The 15632-nt window shown below is 51.1% G+C and overlaps 1 protein-coding gene across 4 annotated transcripts in view; it reads right to left on the bottom strand.

The window, feature by feature from the left end:
- The window catches only part of RHOBTB3 (Rho related BTB domain containing 3), a 39336-nt gene extending 32278 nt beyond the window's left edge, over positions 1–7058 (bottom strand). For all 4 annotated transcript variants that reach the window (XM_064140240.1, XM_064140241.1, XM_064140242.1 and 1 more), the window contains exons 1-2: positions 6674–7058; positions 6168–6384 (exon numbers count right to left, since the gene is read on the bottom strand). In XM_064140240.1, the coding sequence (XP_063996310.1) occupies positions 6168–6384; positions 6674–6675 (219 nt within the window). In that variant the 5' untranslated portion in view covers positions 6676–7058. The remainder of the gene's footprint in view (positions 1–6167; positions 6385–6673) is intronic.
- Positions 7059–15632: the final 8574 nt, after the last annotated feature.

The raw sequence follows: 15632 nt of genomic DNA, 5'->3' as shown, positions 1-15632 counted from the left end.
AACCAGCCCTGGATATGGGGCAGCAGCAACAGCAAACATTTGGGGACAGAGTGTGAGGGAGCCTGGACGACACTGAGGAATGTTCCCCTTGGATTTCCCCAGGATCCAAGAAGGCTGCAGTGGGGACATTAGAGCACTGAGTCTAGTTCTGGGTCTCACAGCACAAGAAGGAGCTGGAGCTGCTGCAGAGGGTCCAGGCTTGGCCACCAAGATGCTCAGAGAGCTGCAGAACCTCGCCTGCGGGGACAGTCTGGGAGAGCTGGGGCCACTGAACCTGGAGAAGAGAAGGCTGCAGGAAGACCTTAGAGCAATCTTGCCATACCTGAGGGGGCCCCAGGAGAGCTGGGGAGGGACTTTGGACAAGCGCTGTGAGTGCCAGGATGAAGGACAATGGCTTTGAGCTGGGAGAGGGAAGATTGACACCAGAGATGAGGCAGAAATTCAACAAGGCCAGGTGTAAGGGTCAGTGCAATCCCAAGCACAGATACAGGCTGGGTGGTGAATGGCTGAGAGCAGCCCTGAGGAAAAGGACCTGAGGGTCTGGGTTGATGAAAAGCTCAACAGGAGCCAGCAGTGTGAGTGCAGCCCAGAGAGCAACTGTGTGCTGGGTTGCATCAAGAGCAGCGTGGCCAGCAGGGCAAGGGAGGGGATTCTCCCCCTTTACTCTGCTCTCATCAGACCCCACCTGGAGTACTGTGTGCAGTTCTGGAGCCCCCAGCACAGGAAGGACATGGAACTGTTAGAATGAGCCCAGAGGAGGGCCACAAAGATGCTCAGAGGGGATGGAACACCTCTGCTATGAGGACAGGCTACAAGAGCTGGGGCTCTTCAGCCTGGAGAAGGCTTCCATGATACCTTATAATGGTCTTCCAGTATCTTAAAGGGGCCTACAGTAGGGCTGGGGAGGGACTATTGACAATGTCTTGTAATGACAGGATGAGGGGTAATGGGTTTAAACTGGAAGAGGAGAGATTCAAACTAGATGTTAGGCAAGGGTTCCTCACAGTGAGGGTGGTGAGACATTGGCATAAGTTGCCCAGGGAGGCTGTGGATGTCCCCTCATTGGAGGTGTTGAAGGCCAGGCTGGATGAAGTCTTGAGCAACCTGGGCTGGTGGGAGGTGTCCCTGCCCCTGGCAGGGGGTTGGAACTGGATAACCCTCGAGGTCCCTTCAATCCAAAGCATTCACAGTATCACAGTATCACAGTATCATCAGGGTTGGAAGAGACCTCACAGATCATCAAGTCCAACCCTTTACCACAGAGCTCAAGGCTAGACCATGGCACCAAGTGTCACGTCCAACCTTGCCTTGAAGTGCCCCAGGGACGGCGACTCCACCACCTCCCCGGGCAGCATTCTGTGATTCTATGAAAAGTCCATCTCCAGAGAGCCATCCTCCATTAACAGAGCTTCTTTCTGGGGATGCTCTCCAAGCCACACACCAGAGCTTTCTCCTTTTTCCTACAAGGTCTCTCTGCAGTTTCTAATCACTCAGCTCCACCACAAAACAAATCTTGTGGGTGCACACTCCATAACTTGCTAGAATCCTGAATTTACTCATCTAAGTAACACAAAGCACTGAAGGAAGCATCTTCTTCAGAAATCAAGGGAATTCAGACCAGGACTCTGGAATGCTTTTGTTTTCCAGTGGAGGCTTTCCAAAACAGCTTTGAATGGTCGAGCTGAGCCAGAAACAAAATTAATGAAGGCAAACATTGTCCTGTGCCCTCTCCTCAAGCAATTTAAGAATACTTACCAAACCAAAACCAAAAATAAATAAAGAACACAGCAGGCAAAAATAATTTGGTAGGATACAACCATTTGTAAGCTGCCAACTTCAGGCAGCCAAGACCCAAAATGAGATAGGGATGACACGGTAAAAGAAATGCAGGCTGTGGTTTTGCACTGAAGCAGTAAAGCAGTTACTAAAAGGGATAAATCTAAGAGTGGATCAAATTCTTTAACTTTCAGATGTGCCACAGGCCAGCCAAGGATGCTGCTAGATCCAGGTTAACTACCCCCATGGAGACACCACAGAGATGAGCAAGCTGACAGTGTTCAGGGAACTGCTGCTGCTGATGCACAAAAATAAGCAGGGAGGAAAAAAAAAATCAAGAAAAAGGTTCATTAAAAGGCTGTTGAAAGAGAAGGAAAAAAAGCCCAAAACAAAACATAACTCACAAAACATTTTCTTGAAACCGCAGTTAAAATACTTGAGCACTGGAAGTCCTATGGAGGTCTGAAGCTCTGTGCAAGCCCCTGAGCAGGCACAAAGAGAGGCAGGCATCCAACCCAGAGCAAGGCAACCTCCAACCAAACCCCAGCTCTGCACTTTTTTCCCTCTTTCATAACATTTCTCCTGCTGGGAACAGGGGTAATGGCAGTGACTCTCCAGAAAATTGAAAGGTTTTATGAGCCAGGGAAACCACAAAACGTTTCTGAAGGTAGTGATGTGGTGATTCTTGAGGGAAAACAAATGAAAAAGAATACAAAACCCAAACAAGCAAACAAAAAAAAAAAAAAATCCAAGTCCCTCAAAACACAAGAGGGTGTCTGGAGCCCCAACACAAGAAGGGCATCAAACTGTTGGAGTGAGTCCAGAGGAGGGCCACAAAGATGCTCAGAGGGCTGGAGCACCTGGGCCATGAGGACAGACTACAAGAGTTGGGGCTCTTCAACCTGGAGAAGAGAAGGCTTCAAGGAGACCTTAAAGGAGCCTTCCAGTACTGAAGGGGGCCTACAGGAAGGATGGGAAGGGACTATTTTCAAGGTCTTGTAATGACAGGTTGAGGAGTAATTGGTTTAAACTGGCAGAGGGGAGATTCAAACTAGATGTTAGGAAAGGGTTCTTTACAGTGAGGGTGGTGAGACACTGGCACAGGTTGCCCAGGGAGGTTGTGGATGTTCCCTCCCTGGAGGTGTTGAAGGCCATGAGTGATCTGTTCTAGTGGGAGGTGTCCCTGCCTATGGCGTGGGGTTGGAACTGGATGAGCTTTGAGGTTACTTCCAACCTAAACCATTCTGTGATTCTCAGTGGTGAGAGCCTGGAGTGGGTTGCCCAGGGAGGTGGTTGAGACCCTGTCCCTGAAAGTGTTTAAGGCCAGACTGGATGGGGCTCTGGCCAGCCTGATCTAGGGTAGGGTGTCCCTGCCCATGGCAGGGGGGCTGGAACTAGATGATCCTTGCGGTCCCTACCAACCCTGACTGGTTGATTCTATGATTCTATGAAAAGACAACTAATGGAAACTAACAAATAAAAATAATTTCAAAAACCTAAACCCAAATGGCTTTCCAAAGCACAAACCTTCAAAAGAACCACATGGCAGACCATCTTTGCCATCCTTTTAGTACTGACCCAAGTATGAGAGCAAACAACAGGAGATGTAAGGCCACAAGGGGACACTCACAGTGACACTGTCCTTCTGCCACTTCTTTTCCAGTGCCATAGAACCAGATAATCCCAGAATCTCAGCATGGTGGGGTTGGAACGAACCTCTGGAGATCACCTGGTCCAACGCCCCTGCTCCAGCAGGGCACCCACAGCAGCTTGCCCAGGAGCACAATAGGGTCCTGGGGCAAGGAAACTCCATAACCTCCCTGGGCAGCCTGATCCAGCCCTTCAGCACCATCTCACTAAATATGTTGCTCCTCCTGATCAGATGGAACCTCCTGGGCTCCAGTTTGTGCCAACTGTCCCTTGTCCTGTCACTGGGCACCACTGGCAAGAGTCTGGCCAAATTCTCTTCCTGAGCATTAATCAGACCCCCTCTGCAGCTGCTCTGCTCCAGGGCTCTCAGCCTTTGCTCCTCATAGAGATGCTTTAGGACACTCAGCATCTTCATAACCACCCCTGGACTTTCTTCAGTAGTTCCCAGTCTCTCTTGAACTGGGGAGCCCAAAACTGGTCCTAGTACTCCAGATGTGGCTTTTTTCACTAGGGCAGAGTAGAGGGGGAGGAGCACCTCCCTTGGCCTGATGCATATCTCATGCACCCAGGAGACCCTTAGCATCTACTGGACTCTCTCCAGTAGTTCTCTCCCTTAGTAAAGTGCAACAAGAATCACATTCCTTGAAGAACATGTTTTGAATTGTCATCTACTATTTCCTCAGGCTATCAGAGGAATGGTCTTGACAGGATCAACACCATCTGGCAAACCTCAAGCATCCAGACAGAGCAAACAACCCTGTTCTGCCTAACCCAGACAAGGAGATGTAACAAGCAGCCATTCCCCTGCAGAGTCCAGTCCAGTCCAGCTACCTGAAATGTCTTCTACTAAGCAATTGCTCCTCATCCCTCCCAGTACCAACTCTCCTGCCTCCTTCTGCCCATAAAGGAAAGAGCAAGGGGGTTCAGAACCCTAATGCTGCAAAAGAACCCAAACAACTCAGATTTTTAAGGGCAAAAATGCTGCTTTGTAGAACTGAAGAACCTTGTTTTGTAGGAGACCACATGCAATTAAACCAACACAAACCCTCATGAACTGCATCTCCAACCTGGTTCTTTCCTTCTGCCCATCTCCAGGTATCCCTGCTTGGCATCCCATCCTCCTCACCAACCTTCCCCCTGACCAAAGCCCACCCTCTGAAACACGCTTTGAGCTCTACAGCCCTGATTTATACGCAGGAGCTCACTGCTGCACTCCAGAGACTCCAGCAAACTGCACGTGCAGGTCACATGCAGCTTCAGAGTCCGCAAACAGCATCCCCACGACCTTCTGAACCAGCATCCCTAGGCACATGCAGCAAAAAGTGGGTGAGAAAGAAGAGAACTGATGAATATCTAAACTGGACCTTTTGATGGCGAGGTCTTGTCTCTCTGGGACTGTCACAGTTCCTGCAGACTCCAAACCGAGTTTCCCTCACAGCAAAAAATCAACCTAAGTACAGAATTATGGAGCTGGAACTGATTATTTTCTAATTTCTAAAAGCTGATAAGCTTTATTTATTAATTTTTTTAAAGGCTACTAAGCAGCCATTAAATATGTTTTAATTTAGATTATCAGTGTAATTTCTGGCACAATCATTGATCTGCTCATAGATAAGTGAGTTATCTCACTCACTAACAGAAGTGGTGACAGCCTGGAACAGCACCAAAATCCTTTATATTTACCTTCAGATAAGGGGAATCACATTAAGATGTGATTATTCATTAAGGGAGCACTAAAACAAGTCCACAGACTGCACTTTGCAAGACCTTAAAAGTGATGACGTCATGGGGCAGGCTGGAAAACTGACTGCATTTGAGAGTTTTTTAAAGAACAAAAAATTAAGGTTTTGTTTTTTTCTTGCTGATAAACATTTTTAGAGAGAATGCCTGAGATGCAGGGTCCCAAAAATGAGCCCTTGTTTACCCCAGGATTATCTGTTCACCCTTCCATCCTGCCATTTCCATCAAGCTCCTCAGGCTGGACAGGTTGAGACCTCTCTCCACAAACATTTACTTTCCACCCTGCCTAATCCACCCAAATGTCACTGGGGTCTTACCCAGGAGAGAAGGGGAGAGGAGGGGAGGGGGAGGGGAAGGGAGGGGAAGGGAGGGGAGGGGAAGGGGAAGGGAAGAGAGAGGAAGGGGAGGGGGGAGGGGAGGGGGAGGGGAGGGGAGGGGAGGGGAGGGAAGAGGAGAGGAGAGGAGAGGAGAGGAGAGGAGAGGAGAGGAGAGGAGAGGAGAGGAGAGGAGAGGAGAGGAGAGGAGAGGAGAGGAGAGGAGAGGAGAGGAGAGGAGAGGAGAGGAGAGGAGAGGAGAGGAGAGGAGAGGAGAGGAGAGGAGAGGAGAGGAGAGGAGAGGAGAGGAGAGGAGAGGAGAGGAGAGGAGAGGAGAGGAGAGGAGAGGAGAGGAGAGGAGAGGAGAGGAGAGGAGAGGAGAGGAGAGGAGAGGAGAGGAGAGGAGAGGAGAGGAGAGGAGAGGAGAGGAGAGGAGAGGAGAGGAGAGGAGAGGAGAGGAGAGGAGAGGAGAGGAGAGGAGAGGAGAGGAGAGGAGAGGAGAGGAGAGGAGAGGAGAGGAGAGGAGAGGAGAGGAGAGGAGAGGAGAGGAGAGGAGAGGAGAGGAGAGGAGAGGAGAGGAGAGGAGAGGAGAGGAGAGGAGAGGAGAGGAGAGGAGAGGAGAGGAGAGCCTGCAGTGGATGTGGCGCTCTGGCTCTGTGGTTAAAAAGACTGAGAGCAGTTTCTTACCCAGGCAGGGCAGTCACGAACCAGCAGCCTGACATTTCCGAACACGCAGGCTTGATACTCGGTGAACACCGGGTTTGCAGCGTGAGCAGCAGACAGGCTGCTATCGATCTGGGAAATGAGAGCGCTTCTCCCCAGATAGCTCCAGATCAGGCTGGGCTGCTGGCTGTCCTCAGAAAACCTGTCCCTTTCGTTCCCAAAGGCTACGATATTAACTGACCTGGAATGAGAATGATCAAGACAAAGCCGCCTTAACAAAGACGAAGAGTGGGGTGGGGGAGGAGGGGAGGACAGGGGAGGTGGAGGTGGGTAAGAGGGAAAGGAGGGTGGGACGGGTTTTAATTATTTTTTTAATTAGCAAAAAAATCAACACCAACACCACAAACAAACAAACAAACAAACCCCGACATAAAACCCCCTCAAATCAAAGCTAACAGATCAATCCTCCCGAATCCCCTTCCCTCCCCAGCTCTTCGCACCCGCGCCGTAAGGCACAGCAGAACACCTACATGATCTCCGGCCCGGCAGCGGGGCGAGAGGGCAGCGGCGGAGCAGAAGCCTGGCGGCGCCGCTCGCATCACAGCCCCCCGGCTGCGATGGCTTTTAGTTGTCCCTGTCCGCTCTCAGCATCGCTGCTGCCGCCACCTCCGGAGCTCCTGTCGCGTTCCCTCCTCTGCTGCCCAGCCTGGCTGCTCGGCCGAGAGACAGACCGTGGCCGCTCGCTGGACCTCCAGCAAGGCCGGCAGCGGATGCGGTGGAAATGGTGGGAAAAGAAGAAGGTGGAAATGGTGGGAAAGGCAGCAGGAGCCCAGGCAGCGATGTGCGCTGCTCGCCGTCTGCAGATGAAGAAGGCGAGGTGCACGGTGACCGGCCGCTCGGTCACGGCCATCACAGCCCTGACGTCAGCCAGCGGGAGCAGGGCACACGCAGTGGGCACGGCCAGGTGACGTCGCCGGCAGAGCCAGCGCGCTGCGGCCAGGTCAGCCCGCACGGGCACCCCAGCGGCGGCCAGGCAGGGGCACAGCCTCCCCTCCGGGGGCTCCAAGGCGAGTACCCCGCTTTCGGATTGTCTCCGTCATTGCAGGACTTCGTCCCGGTTTAGATTCCGGCAGGGAGCGAAGGCGCCTAAGGCACAAACAGGGGAACGATGCGACCTGCGGGCGCTGCAGAGAGTTTCCCACTCAGGGGCTGCTGCCCTCTCCTCCCTGGGAAGGTGAGCTCCCCAGCTGTGCTCCTGACTGAAAGCCTGGTTCTTCTTCGTTATTTTTTTATTATTCTTCATTTTTTTAAAAAAAATCTCTTCGTTATTTTTATTGTTACTGTTATTTGTTGTTGTTGTTACTGTTGTTGTTATTAAAACCCAACCTGGGAGCCTAAAAAGTCCCTCCCCAGCTTTTTTGTAGGCCCCCTGCAGACACTGAAAGGCCACAAGGAGGTTACCTCAGAGCCTTCTCTTCTCCAGGCTGAGCAGCCCCAACTCTTTCAGTCTGTCCTCACAGCAGAGCTGCTGCAGCCCTCTGAGCATCCCAGTGGCCCTTCTCTGGACACACTCCAGCATCTCCACATCCCTCTTGTCATGGGGGCTCCAGAGCTGGATGCAGTACTGCAGGTGGGGTCTCACCAGAGCAGAGTAGAAGGGGAGAATCACCTCCCCTGCCCTGCTGGCCACACTTCTCCTGATGCAGCCCAGGCTCTGCTTGGCTCTTTGGACCTGCCCTAGGTGATCCTGCTCTGGCAGGGGGCAATTGGACTGGATCATCTTTCAAGATCCCTTCCAACCTGTTACATTCTGCGGTTCTGTGATGGTGGTGATGGTTTGATTTGATTTTTATTTGACACTCAGCTTGCTGTGCACTGTTATTCACCGAATACAAGTAGACAGAAATGCAAAACAATGTGCCATTAATCTTACAATTGTTTAAAGAAGGTAATTTCTGTGTCTTCTTTGTTCCTCAGAATGCTTCTAGGCCTTTCCCTCTGATTTTTTTTCTAGGGATGCCTATGAGCTCCTTCCCTTTCCTTTCCCTCTTCCTCTTCCTCTTCCTCTTCCTCTTCCTCTTCCTCTTCCTCTTCCTCTTCCTCTTCCTCTTCCCTTTCCCCTTCCCCTTCTCTTTTCCCTTCCCTTTATGCTTCCCCTTCCCCTTCTCCTTCCCCTTCTCCTTCCTCTCCCCCTTTTCCCTTTGTGTTTGCCTTCCCAAATTCTCCCACCTCCAAGGCAGGTCACACCAGACTGAGGTTGTTTGTCCTGGAACCTTCTGTCTGTGACCTGCAGGTGCAGGCTGAGTACAACATCATGTTCTGTAGGACGCTGAAGAGTAGAGAACATCATGGCAGTGCCTCCATTGACCTAATCCTTGTGGAAATTCCTGGGTAAGACCCCAGTGACATTTGGGTGGATAAGGCAGGGTGGAAAGTAAGTATTTGTGGAGAGAGGGCTCAACCTGACTGGCCTGAGGAGCTTGAGGGAAATGGAGTAAACAGGGGCTCCTTTTTGGGACCCTACATCTCAGGCACTCTCTCTCCAAACGTTTATCAGAAAGAAAACAAAACCCTTGGGGGTTTTGTTTGTTTGTTTTCTGTGAAAGAAAGCAAATGCAGCCAATTTTCCAGTCTGTAAAATGACATCTCCATGTTTAATGTCTTGCAAAGTGCAGTCTGTTGACTTGTTTTAGGGCTCCCTTAATGAATGATCACACCTTAATGTGATTTCCCCTTATCTGAAGGTAAATAAAAACGATTTTGGTGCTGTTCCAGGCTGTCACCACTTCTGTTAGTGCAGAGAAAGCTTCTGGTGAGGACCAGCATTGTGGCACCAGGTCATCTGCATCAGAGGAGGGACCAGCAGCAGATCATCACAGATAAGAGAGAGTGCAATGTGAAGATCTGCTAAGCAGCTGCATGGAAAAGGACCTGGGAGTGCTGGGGGATAAGTTCGCCATGAGCCAGCAGTGTTTCCTCATGGGGTTAATTGGATTAATTTGGGTGAATTAATTAGGCCAGTGGTCTCCTGGGGTGTGCCATGGTGGGCCAGAAATAGGCTTATACATGTACTGTCTTGCTCAGGCACATTTTTCTCCTGTGGTATACAAGGTACACACACTTAGCTTGTGCCTGCCTTGAGCAAGGCCTATGCTTTTCCCAGATTTGGGTAAAGCAAGCCTATGGCTTTGCATAATATGGTCAAGCTTGGCTAACTGCCATTCTGGTTGGCTGTTCTGTGTCCAAAGCCCATTCATATTGGCCCACACTGATAAAAGAAATACAGAGGGAAAAAAGCAGTGTGCTCTGCCAGTCTGTTCATGGCTGCTATTGCTTACTGCCTTATTGTTTTGCCTGGAAACTCCACTGTCACGAGTTTACCGGGGACAAGGCTCTCAAACCAGCAATAGAACAAGGGGACACAGTCTCCAGTTGTGCCAGGGTAGGTCTAGGCTGGATATTAGGAAGAAGTTCTTCACAGAGAGAGTGATTGGCATTGGAATGGGCTGCCCAGGGAGGTGGTGGAGTCACCGTCCCTGGGGGTCTTCAAGAAAAGACTGGATGAGGCACTTAGTGCCATGGTCTAGTTGATTGGTTAGGGCAGGGTACTAGGTTGGACTGGATGATCTTGGAGGTCTCTTCCAACCTGGTTGATTCTATGATTCTATGATTCTATGATGCCTCCATGCCATCGGCCTGCGTAGCCGACGTAACATCATGCTGAGACTGCACCTCACCAGAGCTGGCGCTAAGGAAAGGAAATGCAAACAATTGTGCTTCTAAGTGCTGCTTAATTGCAAATGGTTTGCTGCAAATTGGAATGTTTTATACTGACCACTTGTATTTCATGTAGTAGAAAGGCCTTAATGTTCATAAGTGTAGCATGGCATTCTATTCCAAGGAGGCAGTGTAGTCAGGTGGGGGTTTGTCTCTTCTGCCAGGCAACCAGCCACAGAACAAGAGGACACAGTCTTAAGTTGTACTGGGGGAGGTGTAGGCTGGATGTTAGGAGGAAGTTCTTTCCAGAGAGAGTGATTGGCATTGGAATGGGCTGTCCAGGGAGGTGGTGGAGTTGCTGTCCCTGGAGGTGCTCAGGAGAATACTGGATGAGGCACTTAGTACCTTGGTCTAGTTGATTGGCTAGGTTGGGCGATAGGTTGGACTGGATGATCTTGGAGGTCTCTTCCAACCTGGTTGATTCTATGATTATATGATTACAAGACATCCTGGCTACACCTGAAAATCTCCTACCAAGACAAGAAGTCCTGGAGATACACAGATCATCCAGAGGAGCCAGGAGACAAGGTCAGAGATTGTCTGCCTCTTTTCCCCAGAAGCCTGGGAAGAATCAGAAGTCTGAGCAGCTGACAAGACAGAATTCCCTGAAAGTATTTGGGTTCTGTCTGAAGCTGTAGCTAGCCCTGCGAGTTGGGAGATAATATTTTGTGAGTAAATATTTAAAAGCCTCTTTGTGATTCACCATTGCCTTCTGTCATAAGCAGAAAGGCGCTCCTTGGTGGAGCATCTGGTGGGCAAGGAGCATATTGACCACAAGCAGCATTTGTCTGCAAGAATCTTCTCTTCCAGTTCAGTTAATGTTTATAGTTTTGCTGTTTTTTTCCATATCTAGATATTATCTGTAAAATGTTTCCATGAGCATGCAAGAACCCATTATGATTAAAATTAATGGTCGGGGGTGGCGAGAGGTTTGAAAAACAAAGTTAATAAAGAATATTGGAATGGGTTGCCCAGGGAGGTGGTTGAGGCCCCATCCCTGGAGGTGTTTAAGGCCAGGTTGGATGAGGCTCTGGCCAGCCTGATCTAGGGTAGGCTGTCCCTGCCCATGGCAAGGGGGTTGGAACTAAATGATCCTTGTGGTCCCTTCCAACCCTGACTGATTCTATGATTCTATGAATATTAATTTTGGAAGAAATACCATCTCACATTAATTAATTACCCCTTCATTACAGGGTGCATGAAGGAGAGCATGGCCATCAGGGTGAGAGAGGTTCTCTTTGCCCTCTGCCCTGGTAAGACCACTGCAACCAGTTCTGGGCTTCCCAATTCAAGAGAGATGGGAAATATACTTGAGAGAGTCCAGGGGAGGCTACAAAGCTTCTGAAGGTCTTGGAGCGTCTCTGTAAGGAGCAAAGGCTGAGAGCCCTGGGGCTGTTGAGTCTGGAGATGTTGAGGTGCTGGAACATATCCAGAGAAGGGCAACAAGGCTGGTGAAGGGCCTGGAACACAAACCCTATGAGGAGAGGCTGAGGGAGCTGGGGGTGTGCAGCCTGGAGAAGAGGAGGCTCAGGGTGGACCTCATTGCTGTCTACAACTACTTGAAGGGAGGCTGTAGCCAAGTGGGGTTGGTGTCTTCTGCCAGGCAACCAGCAACAGAACAAGGGGACACAGTCTCAAGTTGTGCTAAGGGAGGTCTAGGCTGGGTGTTATGAGGAAGTTGTTGCCAGAGAGAGTGCTTTGGATTGGAGTGGGCTGCCCAGGGAGGTGGTGGAGTCACCATCCCTGGAGGTTTTCAAGAAAAGCCTGGATGAGGCATTTAGTGCCATGGTCTGGTTGATTGGATAGGGCTGGCTGCTAGGTTGGACTGGATGATCTTGGAGGTCTCTCCACCCTGGTTGATTCTATGATTCTATGAGAAGAGCAGCCCCAGAGGGGATCTGATCAATGCTCAGCAAGAGCTAAAAGGGCTGTGGGGGGAGTAAGGTGATGTGGACAGACTCTGCTCAGTGGTACCCAAGGACAGGACAAGGGGCAAAGGGCACAAACAGAAACACAGGGGGTTCCCTGTGAACAGGAGGAGAAACTTGTTTGGTGTGAGGATAGAGCAGGCTGCCCAGAAAGGTTGTGGAGTCTCCTTCTCTGGAGAGCTTCCAACCCCTGCTGGCCATTGTGATCCTGGGCAAGCTGCTGTGGGTGCCCTGCTTTAGCAGGCATGTTGAATTGTATGATCTCCAGTGGTCACTTCCAACCACACCACGCTGGGATTCTGGGATATACATGTGCAGATGTGCACAAACATAGAGACTTGTAACACCAAGAAAACCTGGGCTGGTAAATAAGGCAGCCCTGGCAAGAAGGCACACAATTAATTGAAACCCCAACTGACACACCTTGGTGACTTCTGCTGACTAGGCATGGTCAGAGGGTGTGAAGGGCACGGGTGCCAGTAGTGGCAAGCTTATTTTCTTCTCACTGTTCTCTTGAACCATCTGGGAGACTAATTAGGTTCTGTTCAAACTAATGATGCAGATGGTGGATGTGGGTATTCATCTCACATGATGAGCAGCGCTTCAAGCTTAGGGACTGAAATACTGCATTGCTTTAGCACCACTTCAGTAATCAGAAGATGTAAAAAAGAGCATTTGAAAGCTCATCATTAAAAGCTGGATGGAAATGTGGCTTGTGCTCCTGTGAAAGGGGATCCAGAGACTTGTTCTTGAGGGACTGCATGATGTGTTTCCAACAAACAAAGGAAAAAGAGGAAACAAAGAAGATTCCTGGCTGGGGAACAGCTGAGGGACCTGGGTTTTTTCAGTCTGGAGAAGAGGAGGCTGCGGGGAGGCCTTCTGGCTCTCTACAACTCCCTTCAGTGCCAGGCAAGGTGATGGAACAGGTAATCTTGGGTGCCATCACAAAGCACCTACAGGAGGGCCAAGGGATCAGGCCCAGCCAGCATAGGTTTAGGAAGGGCAGGTCCTGCCTCACCAACCTGATCTCCTTTTATGATCAGGTTACCTGCCTGGTGAATGTGGGGCAGGCTGTGGATGGAGTCTATCTGGACTTCAGCAAAGCCTTTGACACTGTCTGCCACAAGAAGCTCCTAGCCAAGATGGGTCAGGAACTGGCTGGAAGGCAGAGCCCAGAGAGTGGTGGTGAATGGTGCCACATCCAGTTGGCAGCTGTCACTAGTGGTGTGCCCCACGGGTCAGTGCTGGGCCCAGTCCTGTTCAATATCTTTATTGATGATCTGGACGAGGGCATTGAGTCCAGCCTCAGTAAGTTTGCAGATGACACCAGGCTAGGAGCAGGTGTGGATCTGCTGGAAGGTAGGAGAGCCCTGCAGAGGGACCTGGCCAGGCTGGATGGGTGGGCAGAGGCCAATGGGATGAGATTTAACAAGGCCAAATGCAGGGTTCTACACTTTGGCCTCAACAACCCCAAGCAGCACTATAGGCTGGGGACTGAGTGGCTGAGAGCAGCCAGGAGGAAAGGGACCTGGGGGTACTGGTAGACAGTAAGCTGAAGATGAGGCAGCAGTGTGCCCAGGTGGCCAAGAGAGCCAATGGCATCCTGGTCTGCATCAGGAACAGTGTGGGCAGTAGGACAAGGGAGGTTATTCTGCCCCTGTACTCAGCACTGGTCAGGCCACACCTTGAGTGCTGTGTCCAGTTCTGGGCCCCTCAATTCAAGAGAGATGTTGAGGTGCTGGAACATGTCCAGAGAAGGGCAACAAAGCTGGTGAGGGGCCTGGAACACAAACCCTATGAGGAGAGGCTGAGGGAGCTGGGGGTGTTTAGCCTGCAGAATAGGAGTCTCAGGGCTGACCTCATTGCTGTCTACAACTACCTGAAGGGAGGCTGTAGCCAGGTGGGGGTTGGTCTCTTCTGCCAGGCAAGCAGCAACAGAACAAGGGGACACAGTCTCAAGTTGTGCTGGGGGAGGTCTAGGCTGGATGTTAGGAGGAAGTTGTTGGCAGAGAGAGTGATTGGCATTGGAATGGGCTGCCCAGGGAGGTGGTGGAGGCACCGTCCCTGGAGGTGTTCAGGAGAATACTGGATAAGGCACTTAGTGCCATGGTCTAGTTCAGGGGTTCTCAAACTTCTTAAGCCAGGGGCCTGTCATTGTCCCTCAGGCACTGTCAGGGGTCAGACTATAGTTTGTTGGGGGCCAGGCTCTAGTTTGGTTCCAGCCCAGTCCCAGTGGGTGCTTTAGGGCTGCAGAGGCCAGCCAGCAGAGTAAGTGGCAGGAAGTGGCTGCTTGGTTCCCCCCCAGCCTCCGGCGGGAGGGGGCGCAGGGGGGGTCTGTAAATACCAGCATGCCAGATTAAGCACCCTGCGGGGCTGTATCCAGCCCACGCCCCATGGTTTGAGGACCCCTGCTCTAGTTGACTGGATAGGGCTGGGTGCTAGGTTGGACTGGATGATCTTGGAGGTCTCTTGCAACCTGGTTGATTCTATGATTCTGTGATTCTAAGCCTTCTGGCACCTCCACCTCAGAAAATCCCTGTAGGTGATGTGGGCACTGTGAGGGCAAGCCATAAAAGATTGCCTTAAGCAAGGGAAGAGGATTACAGAGGATTTTTTGACTGTTCTCTGCTTGGCAGTTGAGAACTGTAATATCCTGGGGCCAGCAGAACATTTCAGCCAGCAGGGATTTGCATTGCTGCTGACATACAGAGAACAAGAAACTGCAGAAAAGGCACTTCTGGGCAATAACAGCGTATTTGGGTTGTGCGTTGCACCCGGGAGCATGATCGTTTTGTCTCAGGTTATTTCTGCTGAAGCTTCCAGCAGTATCATAGAATCATAGAATCAACCAGGTTGGAAGAGACCTCCAAGATCATCCAGTACAACCTAGCACCCAGCCCTATCCAGTCAACTAGTCCATGGCACTAAGTGCCTCATCCAGTGGGGAGAACAAGCAGCAGTCTTTGCTGACAACAGGATCTTGATGGTTTTCCACGTCACGGAGATAACTGCAGCCAAGTCAAGGAGGAGGATGTTATCCTTGTGGAAGGTGTAGCCCTGCCTACACCAATCTACACACAACTTATTGGCCCATATCACAGTATCACAGTATCACCAAGGTTGGAAGAGACCTCACAGATCATCAAGTCCAACCCTTTACCACAGTGCCCAAGGCTAGACCATGGCACCAAGTGCCACATCCAACCTTGCCTTGAACTGCCCCAGGGACGACGACTCCACCACCTCCCCGGGCAGCCCATTCCAGTGTCCAATGACTCTCTCAGTGAAGAACTTTCTCCTCACCTCGAGCCGAAATTTCCCCTGGCGCAGCCTGAGGCTGTGTCCTCTCGTTCTGGTGCTGGCCACCTGAGAGAAGAGAGCAACCTCCCCCTGGCCACAACCACCCCTCAGGTAGTTGCAGACAGCAATAAGGTCACCCCTGAGCCTCCTCTTCTCCAGGCTAACCAACCCCAGCTCCCTCAGCCTCTCCTCGTAGGGCTGTGCTCAAGGCCTCTCCCCAGCCTCGTCGCCCTTCTCTGGACATGCTCAAGCATCTCAATGTCCTTCCTAAACTGGGGGGCCCAGAACTGAACACAGTACTCGAGGTGTGGTCTGACCAGTGCAGAGTCCAGGGGCAGAATGACCTCCCTGCTCCTGCTGACCACACCATTCCTGATGCAGGCCAGGATGCCACTGGCTCTCTTGGCCACCTGGGCACACTGCTGGCTCATGTTCAGGTGGGTATCAATCAGCACCCCCAGATCCCTCTCTGTCTGGCTGCTCT

The sequence above is a fragment of the Pogoniulus pusillus genome, chromosome Z (assembly GCF_015220805.1).
Source record: "Pogoniulus pusillus isolate bPogPus1 chromosome Z, bPogPus1.pri, whole genome shotgun sequence".
Lineage (NCBI taxonomy): Eukaryota > Metazoa > Chordata > Aves > Piciformes > Lybiidae > Pogoniulus > Pogoniulus pusillus.
The sequence above is the reverse complement of the archived record's forward strand: the minus strand, read 5'-3'. Positions and strand labels throughout refer to the sequence as shown.